The 15,355-nt window shown below is 34.4% G+C and overlaps 1 protein-coding gene across 8 annotated transcripts in view; it reads left to right on the forward strand.

Annotated features, from left to right (window-relative positions):
* Positions 1-15,355, forward strand: part of LOC134364666 (G patch domain-containing protein 8-like) — a 72,121-nt gene that overhangs the window by 8,777 nt on the left and 47,989 nt on the right. For 6 of the 8 annotated variants that reach the window (XR_010021866.1, XR_010021869.1, XR_010021870.1 and 3 more), the window contains exon 3: positions 6,513-6,587. Coding sequence is in view for 2 of the 8 variants with exons in the window: in XM_063080692.1 (XP_062936762.1) it covers positions 6,513-6,587 (75 nt within the window). In the remaining 6 variants the exon portion in view is untranslated. Of the gene's footprint in view, positions 1-5,822; positions 5,850-6,512; positions 6,588-7,323; positions 7,640-15,355 lie in introns of those variants that run through there. The other 2 variants (XM_063080693.1, XR_010021868.1) reach the window with 2 other exon arrangements.

The raw sequence follows: 15,355 nt of genomic DNA on the forward strand, positions 1-15,355 counted from the left end.
ATGTCATAGAGAGAACACTAGCAGAAGACAGTCTGACTGAGTAATCATTGTTGAGTAATCTCAGTGAGTAGTAGCAGAATTGATATATGCCTTATTTATTAAATAGTGTTATCTTCTTCACTTAAAATAGCAAATGGTATAGTATCCAGACTGGATATTTAATTTTTTAATAAATAAATTTATGTTCAGAGATGTATATTATATTAATAAATTATACTTCAAATGAAAATTTACTCCTGAAACACATAAGTATATGAATTATTTGTGATGTAGTAGTTTAGGTAGTACAGTAGGAGGAGGAGCTTCACAGCCTACATTGTGTTAGATAGAAGTGGGACACAAGATAGGAGGGATCTTATTTCTGCTTCCTAATCATTTGTGAGTAAAATTTAAAAGTTTTAAAAGAAACTCCTGCAATGATTGACATCAAAGTAGTGCTCCCTCCTCTCCCCCCAAAACAAAAGAAGTGTCCCCTATCACCTATTTGGTGGGAATGCCCACCAAATAATAAGTATATATTAAGTTATCTGGCTGGCTGGCTATATTTAGCTGTTTTGTTCTTAGGGGAAAATGGCATTGCTCCTGACACAGAAAGAGTCTGCTGAATTAAAATTTTTCTCTGCAGCAATATCTATTGAGAGGTGCTGACTGTTTTGCTACAGCATGCAACTCAGAAGTGGCTGGAAATATGCAGTTTTGGGAGTCTACAGATCATTGCAGGAGCTAAAGGCCTAGTCATTTTTTTTTTTTTTTTTTAATAACAAAGGTAATCTGCAGAAGCTGGTAACCATGGAAGTCTGCACAGGTTTATGCCAAGAATATGCCCGTTTGAAGGGTTATTGTGACTATAGGATTAAGGTCTTTTTGTTTTGTAATAGGGTAAATTTGATGCAAACCAGTAAGATGAGAAATGAAATACAGAGATGTAATAGTGCATTATGCTTTTATTGAACTTCTTGAAGCCTAGGTTTTTTTAGTGAGATGATACAGGTATTTCAGTTTCAATAGGCAAATGTCAAAAACACTTAAAAAATCAGCACTTGTAAAGTATTTATTTATTATGAAGGGTTTTTTTCGTCTTCTTTATAACCAACCAGATATCTTTTGGTGAAATTTCTGGTCAAGAATAAAACACCTTTCTAAGAAAATTATGAAAGAATTGCTAGATAACTTCATTATTTGAATTAATCAGAAGGTGGAAAGTATTAACATTTTATCATTATTATAACAAACTTTTTTGAACTTAAATTTTAAAAGTTGTTATTGTTTTATGAGATTTTTAGGTCCCAGCCATTATAATTATGACTGCCGCAATACCTTAAAGAAAAATATTTAGAAAACAAATAACACGATCTAAAGCCATAGGCCAGGCTAGGATTTTATCAGTTATATGAATTAGTTGTTGTGATTTAGGATTTATGGTTGTTTATGACCTTTATCATAGTTAGAAGATGAGAAATCAGTTGAGAGAATGATTTTAAGCTATACAGAAGGCAAAATGCCTGCATCATAGACTTAAAATATGTTGTCATTGGTGCAATTGGAAGTGTAACTGCCCATCAGCCAATGGCCTTTGCACTACCTGACTGATTAAACTGTCTTTATAGTTGTCAGGTTGACCAACCAGGTTTAAAAAATTAGTGTAAGTTTGAAACTCTGATTACAAGTGTTTAGTTTGCTCATCTATGGATTTAGAAGTACGTGCGTAATTGGGTTTTGTCATGTTTCATATCTGTTTAGATCTGTGGACTCCACTAGTTCCAAACTATAACTCTGTAAGATTGCTGATTTGACATTTAGCAGTGACCATATGTGGACTACACTATAAATAGTGTGCTTCTTGGAGCTGAATGGTGTAGCATTACTATATGGCTTTTCTCTCTGGTCTTCATTGTGTCATCGTAGTGAGCTATAGATTTTTTTGTTTGGGGATTTTTTACAACTTGTGGTTTGCATGGGTTCACCTAGTAGCATTTGGTTCTTGCTTACAGAGTCTTTAATACACAATCAGCAAAGCTTACAATCCGCTCAAGAGACTTAGCATTTTTGTCACTGTTGAAAATGGGCTAAATGGTGTAAATTGAATGTGGCTGTCAACAAAAAGAAAATTCAGTGTAGAATTAATATATTCATCCAGTCACTGACATACGTGTAGTATAGTTTTCTTTTGAGAGATGATATTCTTTCAAAAACTTGGAGTCAGCCCTATACAATAGGTGAATTTTTATCTGTGTTTTGGCAGGCTCCCATCATACACATTGGTGGTGCTCTTGCTAAAATGATCGTTGTTACTGTGGTGGTATACAGCTTCATGGAGCAGAGATAAGTTCCTGGGAACGTTTTCTACTTAATATTTAATTAATAAATAAAAGTGTAGAGTAAGGGCTGGGACAGTTAATAATGAGTGTTTTGGTTTTTGTTTTTATTGCTGGTATTGCATTTTCAGAATAATGGTGGTGGTTAATAATATACATTTCTTGCCTTCAAAGATCTTCCCATTTTAAAAATTATATTCCTCTTTCCCACATGTATAATAGAGCAGAATGAAGGAGAAGGGTGTAGCATTTTAGTTAGACATTTAAGTTTAGAAATAGAAAAAGAAAAAGGCCGGCTGAGGTAACCTTGGTGAAAAAATTGGGTTTTTAGTTCAGCTTTATGGTTGAACCAGAATTAGAAGAACTTTGTTTCCAACCAAAGAACATGCCACACTGCCACCTTTTTGTGGTTTTGAGCGCAGAGCGTAATAAATAGGTTGTGTGAACTCTTTATGAATCACTTGGAAAATGAGCTTTTTTCCAGTTGCCTTAATTACTTTAAAATTAGGATTTCCTCACAGTTCTTCATGTACGTTTAAAGTATGAACAGCTTACCATTTATCATGCATCTTTGTTAGTTGAAACCAGGCTATTTTAAAGAATTTTTTCTACAATTTATTTTTTGTTCTATGAGATTATAATTAAGCCCCAAATTATATATTTTATTTAAGGAACAAAAACTGAAAGATTTTTAGTCACTATTACAGGTTGAGCATCCCTAATCTGAAAACCCAAAGTCCTCCCCAAAGCTTTTTGAGCACTGACATGATGCCACAGTGGAAAATTCCACAGTTTCATACACAAAATTAGTAAAAATATTTTATAAAATTACCCTCAAGCTATGTGTATACCGTGTACATGAAAAATATATGAATTTCATGTTCAGACTTGGGTCCCATCCCCAAGATATCTTATTATGTATATATGCAAATGTTCCAAAATCCAAGAAAATGCAAAATCTGAAACACTTTTGGTCCCAAGCATTTCAGATAAGGGATACTCAACCAGTTTAGTGCCTGAAATAGTAAAGAGTTACTATTTTATTAAAAAAATTTTTTTCTCTAATAGTTACTATTTTAGAAATAAATTTCGTCCTCATTGCCCTTGTTCTGTCTAGATTATCTGTTTGAGCTTATAAATTACTCGCACCAGCATACTGTTATAGATAGTATCCATGGGCACAACTGGCAAAGCCACAACCCTAAACAGAGAAAATACATTATTTATTTTCTGCAGGCTGGTGATTGATTGAGACCCTTGTTCTTTTGTAGTGAAAGTTTTGATCATTTCAGAGACAGGCAAATCTGCTTTGTTCTACTTTGCTATAAAGTATTTTGGTTTGCCTTCCAGTGTTAACTATCATCCTTTCGGATTTTTGACAGTGTTTATAAAACCTTTTTTCTTTTTTTTGGTAGGAAGAGGGATCATACTGAATACTAGCTCTTTCTGCTGAGTCACAGAGCTGCTTTTTTCCCTCCAAAAGCAGGTAGTTTGAAATGATAGGAAAGGTTCAGTTTTTTCTGTATTAGTCATTCATTTACTCTAGGAAGGGGAAGAGGTTCTGAGAGATGTGTCCATAGTTCCTGTTGCCTTTGTTATAATTGCAAGGACTTAGAGTGGTTAAATATTTTAATACAGCCCCCAACATTTCATTCTCTATTCATACCTGGGAAAGTGGATTTAATTAAGGAACAGTTTTAACCTAAAGTTTTAAAAAGAAATGCCACTACCGTCTTGTATTAATAGCTTTTTGAGGTGACAGGCATCCTCTTGAGTGGTTTCATAAAAGTCGTGCTAATGTGTATAATCTAAATTTTTCTTTTTTCTCCCTCTCCCTTTAACATTTGCTTTTCCTTTCACTGTTGTCAGTCACAACATGCTGCTGTTGAATCTCTCAGCTGATCTTGACTCGTGAATTTACTTATGCTTTCACTCTTCTTTAATAAATACATTACTTGCAAGCAGTGAATTGAAAACAAGACAAAAAAAAAAAAAAAAGACCATTAGTGATTGGACAGTTTCTCACTTTGTGTTACATTTAACTGTTCTTTTGACAACCCAGTTTTTAAAGCCAGATTCGTATGGCTTTCACTCCACTTGCCCTGCTTTTGGAAATAGCATACTGCTTCCTCTGTCTGTTTATTTTAGTGCATTCATAATACAACACAGTCAGCATAATGTCTCATCTCTACTTAGGCAAAGATTTCAGTTTTCTCTTAAAAAAAAATAATACAACAACAAAAAACAAAAATAGGGGGCAACAATTTTTGTCAGCGTTGTTTAATACCTAAATCTTGGTGCCAGGTATAGTTACAATAGTAGTCTATTAAGATATCAAACTATAATTTAATCAACTACATACTCTTGGAGTCATTCTGTTATCTTTGTCCTTTCTAGAGTTATTCAGTTGTAGGAATTATTATATGAAATAAGGGTTTATATACAGGTAAGTTTGTTTTCACAATAGTAAAATAAGGGCCCCTTTACCTTTTCCATTTTCTGCTAACAATACTTATATGGAGACTTTTAATCTTTTTTTTTTAAATAATAAAGTTATAAATAATTAAACACTGAGTACTGAGTAAGGGAATACTTTAACTTCCAATTCAGTTGAGAGGGGAAAAGGGAAGACATTGCAGCAGCAGCAGCAGTAGTAGTGTTAGGTTATGTTTTTGTGATGTCTAATAATATGGAAGTCATCACTTGAGATTATACACTCGATAGCCTTTTCTAATTCTTTCAGTTCTTAGCAAAAATAATTTCTCGTGACCTTTTGTGTACCATAATGATTATTTATATGTATACATATATGTTTAAAACAATAGCCTCTTTTGCTTTAGAAATAAGTTTCTGATTATAGTTTGCCTCCACTTTTTGTTTTTAAAAAAGTATCCTTATCTTTCTTCCCATAAACAAAATAATCAGCTGCTCAACCCAGTTTTTCAGTTTGCATTCTGTCATAAATTTATAGGAAATTGTCATTTAAAAAAAAAAAAACAGCATTGGGGAAGCTTAATCTTCTTCTAACTTCCTATCAGAGAAGGTAAGAGTAAAATAATGTTTTCTTTCCCACCTCTATGATTTCAAAGAGCATTTTATCATTGAATATGGAGCTGGAAGATACATGATTTAATATGAAATGTTTGGTTTTAATGCAGAGATTTGTGTTTTTGTTAGCTTTATAAATTGATTTCATGAAATATGAGATTATTTTCAAATGGTGATACCAGATTAATTCTATAAATTACATTTTAATACATATAGAACACTTTGCGTTTATGATTTTAAATGTTTCCTTTGGACAAGTACCATCATTTTTTCTGATACACAGTCAATGGTTATTTTAGCTTTATGTTGGTATTTCACAATAACTGTAAAAAGCAAAGAATTGGACAGAGTGCTGCAGAAGTTTCTGATATCTTGACCACTTACACAAAAGCTGACACTTAGTTGTTTCTGGTGTCTTTTCATACAACTTAATTGAAATATATATTTCACCTTTTCCAGTGTGCACCTAGGAAGATGACACATTATGTATGTTGAGTTTTTTCCCCCTACATGCACTAGTGGTTCTTTACTGTTAACTTATTGCTAGGCTTGTTTCATTCTAACATCTTAACATTTTTATTAGACCACATGTTGAAATGCATCAGTCAGTCTGCGCTTGAGCTCATTTTGTTTTTCTGTTTAATCAATTTAATTTCTTGTTTTACTAACCTCACTGTTTTTTCAGTTTAATATTGGCTGCATGCTAGTTAAATATTTATATTTTTTATATGTATTAAAAAACCAATCAAGTCTAGCCTGGATTTTGCTCTGATTGTTGGTTTTTGTTGTTGTTGTTGTTTTTTCATTTCTAGTGGTGGGGCAGTCTTACACTTATAATTTACTTTGTATCATGAAAGCCTGACATGAATAAAATAACTAAACACAATGTAGATTTTCTTTAAGAAACAAATCTTAAAGTGGTGCTGTCTAGGTGATGGATATGATTGTTCTTCTCATATAAAATACTAGCCAGCATTTCTTTTTACATTAATGTCCCTTTTATTGGGCACATGTCCTCTATTATTAGCACATTTTTGCATGCATATATGCAGAACTATCTCTTGCTCAACACCTGTTTAAAATGTCACTAGGAAGGGAAGAATATATTATTGGAATACTTTCAGTTTGTTTCTCTGTTCTGTCTGTCAGAACAGAATATTGGACACTGCTGACTCCAGAAACATGGGTGGAAGCTGGGCCAGGGATTTGGAAAATCTCTTCAGGGTAAGTTTTAAAAATTTACCAAAAAGAAAAGAAAGAAAACAATGTTTTTGATGCAGATCTTGTACCTGAAAATATTTGCTGTCTTTTTAAAAAAGTGTTTAGGTTTTTCCCCCAAGAATAATCTATTTTTCCTATAACTGTATGTTAAGTCACTGTTAAGCCTCCATATTTGCCAGTAATTTGCGAGAGTAACTGCTGTGTTATTAAAACTTTCAGTCAGACATACTGTGTATAGCTCAACCTGTTTTAATTTTTTTTTGGTGGAGGTGATGGGTGGGTGGAATAAAAGGAGTGCCACAGTGTGCTTTCTTTGTGCCATCTAGTGATGTTGTATTGTGGCTTTGGTATTATAAAGAGAATCATTCAGTGGAGTTTAACTTTTGTCCTTCCAAATTCTCCCTGAAGCTGGTGATTGCCTTGGCTCTTTTGTTCTGCATTCAGAATCCATGCACTGGTGGAGTGAAAAATTAACCCTCAAAAAACATAAAATGAGAGTAGAGGTTTTCCTAGGGTTCTCTCAGCAGGGCTGTCATTTCCCAGGTTCAGATCAGGTTCTGGAAAGTGTATAGCTTAAAAGTTTCCATTGCGTCTGTTTTTCCTTTTAACTATGCTGATCATTTGGGTCAAAACAAAATACTAACATTTCTGCTTCTGAGTTCTTGCTAGTTGGAAACTAACCAACTGCATTCAATTTTTAGCTTTCTCAGATTCAAGAAATACTGTTTGTTCTTTGCAGATTGTGATGTGAATGCTGCGTCAGAAATGATGGGAATCATTTTTCTTCTACATCTGGTCATGGAGGGGCTCATTGTGTAAAGGGATCTTTGGAGAGAGGTGTGCTACTGTTGACTAATTCTTTGAATTTTAGAAATGGATTTTCACAGTTTGAATGTGGAAGTCTACAGCTCAAGTGTGTTAAGAACAAGAAAGAGGACTGGGCATGAAATAGGACATTTCAATCATTAACACCTTTGCTTTTTAAATTCTACTTCTGCAAATTCTTTTCAGTGGTAACACATAGGAGATGCAAATAAATATATTTTGATACAGTATTTATTTCTAAGCACTGACCTGTTCTTTTGGGGACATAGATTTGATTACTATTAAACTTGTTTTTCAAGTGGCACAAGAATTCTTTGCAAACAATGCAAAGAATATTCTACAATTAAGAGAAACTTGTATGGCATAGACCATAGATTATATGAGTCCAGAAGAGAGATGGGGCAATCAGTACCGAAATAGAAATGCCTTTTTGATAGAATTTGTCCCGGAGGTTTGCACAGTTGTAAGCGTTGGGTTGAATTGAATGGAAGTGATTGCACATAAGGTCCAGAGACTAGATTTGGGCTTTCCCTCCAATTAGAGACATGTCTTCTTCTTCAGGATGCTCAGGATCATTGTTGATTGTTATTCTCTGGCAGATCTGTTTGAATCTCAGAATTTTTCATTTCAAGCATCAGAGACTTTAAAGTACAACTAGAACTTGCAGCAGGGCGGGGTGGGGTGGGGCGGGGGGACCCATGGAGAGAGATTGAGAGAGAGAGTTTAAGAAAGGATAGTTTAAGAATGGATACTCACTTGCTTTGGATGAACCAAAATTATTTCATTTTTTTGGTTTTAAGAACACTTTAGAATTTTGGTTTTTTTCAAACTTTGAGCCCCTTAAAAAGAATTAGGTTTTATCCATATTTTGCGTCCATCTCCACAGTAACAGACATATAGTAAGTACTCTGTAACTTATAAATCTATTATTATTTTTAAAGTACAAGGGAAATTTGAAGCCTGTTTGAACTTTTTTCCTTTTTACTTGTGGTAAAACAAAACAAAACAAAACACAAAATTATCTTAACCATTTTTAAGTGTACAGTTTAGGGGTGTTAAGTATATTGATATTGTTGGTGCAAAGCCCATCTGTTTTAAATGGCTAGTACAGTGCCTTTACCCTTCAAAAAGAATGGAACCTTATTCTGTTTTAACATTAAGGGCAGAGGTTAATTGTTTCGTAAATGACTCCTGTTTCCTAGTGTTAGATTCAATAGTGTGCAGGCATTATGCTGGTTTCTCACACATAGCTCTTTCTGTAATACCCACATGATTTGACCTAGAGTATAACCACATTTATGGCATATTGAGGCAATTTGTAGCAGATTTTTTTTCACCATACCAAAGCTTTGCTATAAATAACCATTGAAGAAAGTCTTGTTGCTCTAGTGAAAGTGATTAATGCCTCTTTGGTATTGTATAGACCAGTCACCACACGTAATTTCTAGGCTCACACTTTATAAGTTCTTTGCATTTACTACTTTATTGTCAGCTTTCAGTTCTCTTCTTGAGTTTAGGACTCTAACATATCTAACATGAAACCACCCACTAAGATTTAAACCTGGTATCTTTGGGCTTTTTTGCCAAAGGTTTAAAAGTTATTTTGACCCATGCAGGACCTTTATAGATAGTGCCAGTTGTTTTGGCGCCAATACAGTTATCTTGTCACGGGACAGGTTGGGGAATAGGGCATGCTAACTCTGGAGTGAAGTTATCTGTGGATATAAAATTGTACTTTGTGAACTGGTTTTATTTTTGTATTTTAATTTTCTTATTATTCACCCTTTGTTCTCTCTTAGTATTTATTAAAATATTTCAAAAGCTAAAAAAAAAACCAAAAACTTTTATTGTCTGTGGCAAATAAGTGATTGTTAGTATTAAAAAATTAAAGACCTGTAGAAAGGATATATTGGCAAGGTTGAAGGAAACAGCACAAAGAAAGCCCTGTTGATGAGAAATATTATGGAAATTGCTTATTGTAGAGGCAGAGGATGTATTTAATATGGAATAAAGCAATAGTGAATGACAGCTGTATTTTGTGGCAGTTGGACAGTATTTGGTTCTGGAAATTGTTTGATAACCTTTTGACAGCTTTGAAATGTAGCAGAGTGTAGCTCAAAATCTTTATTTCACTGTGAAGTGTGTTTACTCAGTAGGTGTAGCCCAGAAATGGTGCCTGAACTTCCTCTGTTTCATTGTCTAAGAGCTATTTGATGATTTAGCTGGTTCTTTGGTCACACCAAAGTTCGGCTCCTGGGAAAAATGAGTGGGGTCTGATATTTTATATTTCACCCTGTGTAGAAGGTTCAACCAATACATTTAAACAACCCACAGATATTTACCGAGCTAATAACATATTCTAGTTATACCTGTTGTAAGTAGCATAAGACATGGACAAAGTAGATAGGACATGGTTTCTGCTCTTCAGGTTTATTTTCCAGTCCTCAAAATGCTACTTTTTAAACTACTGTAGGCCTTTGACGGTTTCTTGAGGAAAGTGACTATGTTTTATACTTCTGTGTACTCCTTCCATGCTTAGAATTAAGTGTATGATCAGTTTGAATATTTGATTGATAAATTACTTCAAGCTCCTTGAGCATAGGGATTCTTATTTATTTTTGTGTGAAAGTACTTGGTGTGGGGTACGATGGCATTGTGTTAATAACATTTGGAAGCATAAGATCTAGGTTTGAGTGTAGCACTGCCATTTCCTGTAGGTAAAGGGACAAGTTACCATCACTGAATTATTTTCCTCAGCAGTAAATGGGAATCAAAATATCTGTCCATCTTCTCATAAAGTAGTAATGGGGACAAAGTAAACTAATGTAAGTGAAGTCACTTTATAAAAACTGTAAAATGCTGTATAAATGCCTATTGTTATTAACACCTCCATTGTATAGTGTATATTCTAACCGAATTAGCGATAATCCATCTTTACGTGTTAATCAGAAACCTAAATGTCATAAAAATCATAAATAGAAACTTCTGTCTTGTTACTCTCTATTTCCCAGAATTAACAACAATAGTAACTAATATGCTTTACATGTGTTAGATAGTGGACTCCAGGATCTGTGCTTTTATATGTAACACCACACTCTACCCATCTGAGCTGTCAGCTGTGCTTTTAATGTTATATGTTTTTAGGGCTCCTAAACTCCTAATTTTGTTTTTTTTCCCTCCATTCCAAGCTCACTCATCATCTCTACTTCTGAATCTAATTTACATCCTCTAAGGGGAGCCTCAGTCACTCAATAGTGTTGTTGGGACAACTGGGTGACAACCTAGAAGAAAAAAACTTGGATCCCTATTGTCATATTTTACCCCAACATAGATTCCAGGTGGATAAAAGATTTAAATGTGAAAAATGAAATTACAAAATTATTAGGATGAACAATAGAATTATTTTTTAAATCATCTTTGAATAAGAAACCTACATGCTACTAAAAAAAGGATAAATTTGGCCATATTTCGTCATAAACAAAGTCAACAAACAAGTAAACTGGGGAAAATATCTATAATATCTCATAGGCAAAGGACCAATTTCCTTCATGTATTTATCAGTATGAAAAAGACATTACCTAAATAGAAAGCGAAATGACATGAACACTGTACAGAAAAATAATGCAGATGGCTTTTAAACATGTGAAAGTATTCTCAACCCTTCTCATAATAAGAGATGTTCATATTAAACTACAGCATGATACCATTTTTCACTTGGACTAGAAACAGTTAAAAAAAAAACTACTGAAAACAGATACGTCATAGTCGTGAGAGTATAAATTGGTAAAACTACTACAGAGAGCAGTTTGGAATATTTAAAGATTAAAATGCATGTGTCCTTGAATCTAGCAATTCTTATTTCTGATTATCCTGAACTAATTCTTGTGATGCACAAAATAAGGTATGATTGAGGTTATTCATTATATCACTGTATGAACAAAAGATTGGAAACAATCCACCATATTTCATTCATTCTAAGATGCATTTTTTCATATTTTAAGAAAACTAAAATCAGATACAGCTTATCAGTGGCATTGTAATTGGCAGCTTTTTAATTTCTTAGTGGCACATAAAATAATAATGTGTTTTATGGTTAATGGCATTTTAGATTTGAAGAAATAGAATACTAAAATGGTATAAAGGAAGACCATGCAGCTTTAAAAAGATTGAAGTAGTTTACTATTGTACCCAATATGTGTAGAACAGTTTCTGAGATATAGTAAGTGAAAAAGCAAGGCACAGAACAGTGTGTAGTATGGAATAGATACATATGTACCTCCTGCTTAAAATCATTATTTTGTTCCTGAAAGTCAGATTTCCTGTGTGAAAACCCTACCTGGAAACCTGTTTCTCATTATAAATGGACCACATGTCAACCCCAATCTTTCACGAGTTTCTAAAACCTAATGGAAACACAGAAAGCTGCCTATTCATGAAATTTAAAAAAAATTTTAGGATATATGATTCTTCCTTATTACCAAATAATTAATATGGTGGTTAAACATACAATTGCTTTCTGTACATCCCTTTTATTGATACTGAAGCAGCTTTTCCAAAGTTCTGCTAGGTTTATTTGGAATGTATCTCCAGATTTCTCACACATCTTTTTTAAAAGAATGTTGTATTAAGTTTTTGAGATGGAAACATAAAAATTTTTACTATAGGGCCGGCCCGTGGCTCACTCGGGAGAGTGTGGTGCTGAGAACACCAAGGCCCCGGGTTCGGATCCCATATACGGATGGCCGGTTCGCTCACTGGCTGAGCGTGGTGCTCACAACACCAAGTCAAGGGTTAAGATCCCCTTACCCGTCATCTTTAAAAAAAAAAAAAAAAAAATTTTTTTTACTATATAAAATCATTGGCCAAAAAATGTGTCAAGAGAGGTGAACATCCTTTATAGTTTGGGTATTAAAAATAAGGCATTCTACTGCAGAATATTAAAAGGGTACATTCTGTGAGTATACAGGATCATGTCTGTATATTTGTGTTCACATTTGCTTGACCGCAGAGAGAAAAATCTTTGTAAAGGTAGACTCTGGGAAGGGAAACCGAGTTGCTTTTTACCGGGGTTTTTTTTGGAATTTGATAGGTACTTGTATTACTGCTCAAAACAAATATAGAAAATAATTGTTTTGGAAAAGACTAGAGTGGGGAAACTCAAAGCAGAGTAGGGTTGGGGGTGTTTCAGTTAGGAAATGAATGGCAAATGTAGTAGGGTAAGGCCTGCATCAGATAAGTCCCAAAAATGTTTATACTACATTTTATAACTGAAGGAAAACTACACTGGAATTCAGTACAATAGAATAGAAATAAGTAGTGTTACAATTTAGCCTTTATTATTAAATTAAATTGTTCTTAAGAAAAGTCTTCACTAACTTCTTAAGAAAAATCCTTCTTTGGTTGAGAAAAAATAGTTTCCCCCTAATATAATGACATAGATACGTTTTTCTGCATAAGGTCTTTGGAAAAGCTAAGTGTCCTTCTACCTTATTTTCTCTTTGAAATTCATGTTTTCCTTTAGAAAAAGGGAATAAAGCTTACTTAGTACATATTATGTGCCAAATATTGATCTAGAATCTAGATGTTTTACACTGTCCCATTTAATGAAATAGGTATTAGTATACTCATTTTATAAAGTGAAACAGGTTTGGAAAGGTCGTACAGCTACTGAGTGTCTGCCATTCAAATATAAACTGACTTTGAAATCAGCGTTTCTACCTTTATAACTTTTCCCTTCTCAGAAAAAAATGACACTGAAAATAGGAGTACATTGAGGGAAGACAGCAGACATGTAGCTCCCCAAGTCACAAAGCAAGGTATGGATTGTCAGAGAGGCTTAGTTATACATGGAGCTGGTCTAGCCAAGGCCTCTGCTCCCCACTAATTAAATGGGCCTTGGAATCTGTATGCAGTTGCCAAAGGCAAGCATAATTTTAGTAATTGACAAATTACTAAAATTTATTAAGGTATAGATTCTATAGGGCCTTTGACCTTAATGGAACTTAGTATATAAACAAAAGAGGTGAAGCCCAGATAGTAAACAGAATTAGTCAGAATTGGCGGTCTATAGTAATAGGTCTAGGTTTTAGGGCTAAAATAAAAAGGGAGAGGGATTGGGGGAGAGGAGAAGGAAAGGCGGGATGGTGAACTCAGATGCTGTATAGAAAGAGACTGCCTGTTTCTCAGTACAGAGATGATCACATTTAAAGGATAAATCAGAAGATATTAAATATATGTTAAGTTCATGGCAAAATAACAATCAGAAAAGAAGGGCAAAATTTTCAGATAAAGATTTAGAACAGATAAGTGAAGGCTATTTTATCGTTCTCGCACCTATTTTTATTTATTTCCTTTTTAAAAATTATATTCTTTTTTACATTCTATGATGTTGTGGAGCAGTTGGGAGGGAGGGGGAGAGGGGAAAGGGGAAGGAAATGGGACGGAAGGAGGAAGGGCTGGATTGAGGCCTGTGGCACCCCCCTCATTCCCGCAGGGGAGACCAGGGGGCTTCCAGCAGTGGCTGGGTCATTGCCGGGCTGGGTGCAGATGTCGGGGGTGTGGCAAAAGCCCTCGCCCCCACCACTCCAGCTCGGGAACCTAGGGCCTTTCATCCTGCAGCTCGGTGGTCATCGCTGGGCTGGTTGCTTGGGGGTGGGGGTTAGGGGGTACCTGTTTTTAGTTAGAAAAGATAGAGTGAACCAGTTAGAGAAGCAGATTAGACATTTATCAAGGTAGATTACTTTAGAAGAGGCATTCACTGGTAAAGAATTAAATGGAATCAGTTGCACATTTATTAAATACTTACTATGTCCAAAAGACTACAATAAAGGGGATAATAAGATACTGCTCTTACTCAGAGAATTTGTCATTATTTTAGGAGGTAAGACTTGAAAATCTTAAGAGTAAAAAGAGGAGGGTTTGGGTTGAAGTAGAGTTCTTGGTCTTCAGGAACAGTTTGAAAACCATAAGTAGAAGGCAGTAATGGGAGATTGGTTAGAATAGGCACAAATCTCATACTTAGTGTTTATTATGTGCAAAACACGTAGCAAATATCTTATTTAATTCTAATTAACAAGCCTGAGACATAATTACTTTATTCCCATTTTGTAAGAAAAACTGAGGTTTAGAGAAGTTTAGTAAGTTGCCCAAGGACAAGCAGCCTGTAAACTACAGAATTAGCATTCAAACCTTGGTCTTTCTGGCTCCAAAATTCGCTCTTAACTACGACACTAGATGTGGAAGTCTTTAATGCTGATCCAATTTGGAATTTTATTTTGTAAGCCAAAGACAATTTTTGATAGGGGAGAGGTGTAGACTTTTATAGCAAGAAGATATATTAAAGATAATAAATCTAAAACTCATTTTATAGACGAAGAGATTTAGGTTTAGGTTTCCAAAATGCCTTGGTGATAGTGCTGCAACCCAAACCCAAATTCTCTGATTTGTAATCTAATGCTCTTTTCATTACACCAGCCAGACATTTGTGGTGTAAGTAAGTACTAGTTTGGACAAAGTATGTCTGAGGATGGAGATGGGAAACCCTTCAGAAAGTTGCCTGGATATGAGTAGATCAGAGCTTGGAATATAGTGATAGCAAAGGAAAGGAAGGAATAGATACGAAGGATGATAAGACAAGTCAGCTATGAAGCACAATGTACAATCAGTTCATGCATGTGTCCAAATAGCAAGCGTCTGTTCACTGGGTTTAGGGTTATCCTTTATAATAACTGAGTGCTTGCATATGGATTATTTAATTTAAATCCTCTTGAGGTAGATATGATTCCCATTTTGCAGAGGAGGAAATTGACATTCTGAGCAATAATTTGCCCAATATTTTACAGAAAATAAGTGGTAGAATCTGGTGCCAAAACGTATGCTTTTTTTTTTTTTTTTTTTGGAAATAATATGAAACATTTATTTAATATACTGGATGAGAACAGACCTAA

The sequence above is a fragment of the Cynocephalus volans genome, chromosome 16 (assembly GCF_027409185.1).
Source record: "Cynocephalus volans isolate mCynVol1 chromosome 16, mCynVol1.pri, whole genome shotgun sequence".
Taxonomy (NCBI): domain Eukaryota; kingdom Metazoa; phylum Chordata; class Mammalia; order Dermoptera; family Cynocephalidae; genus Cynocephalus; species Cynocephalus volans.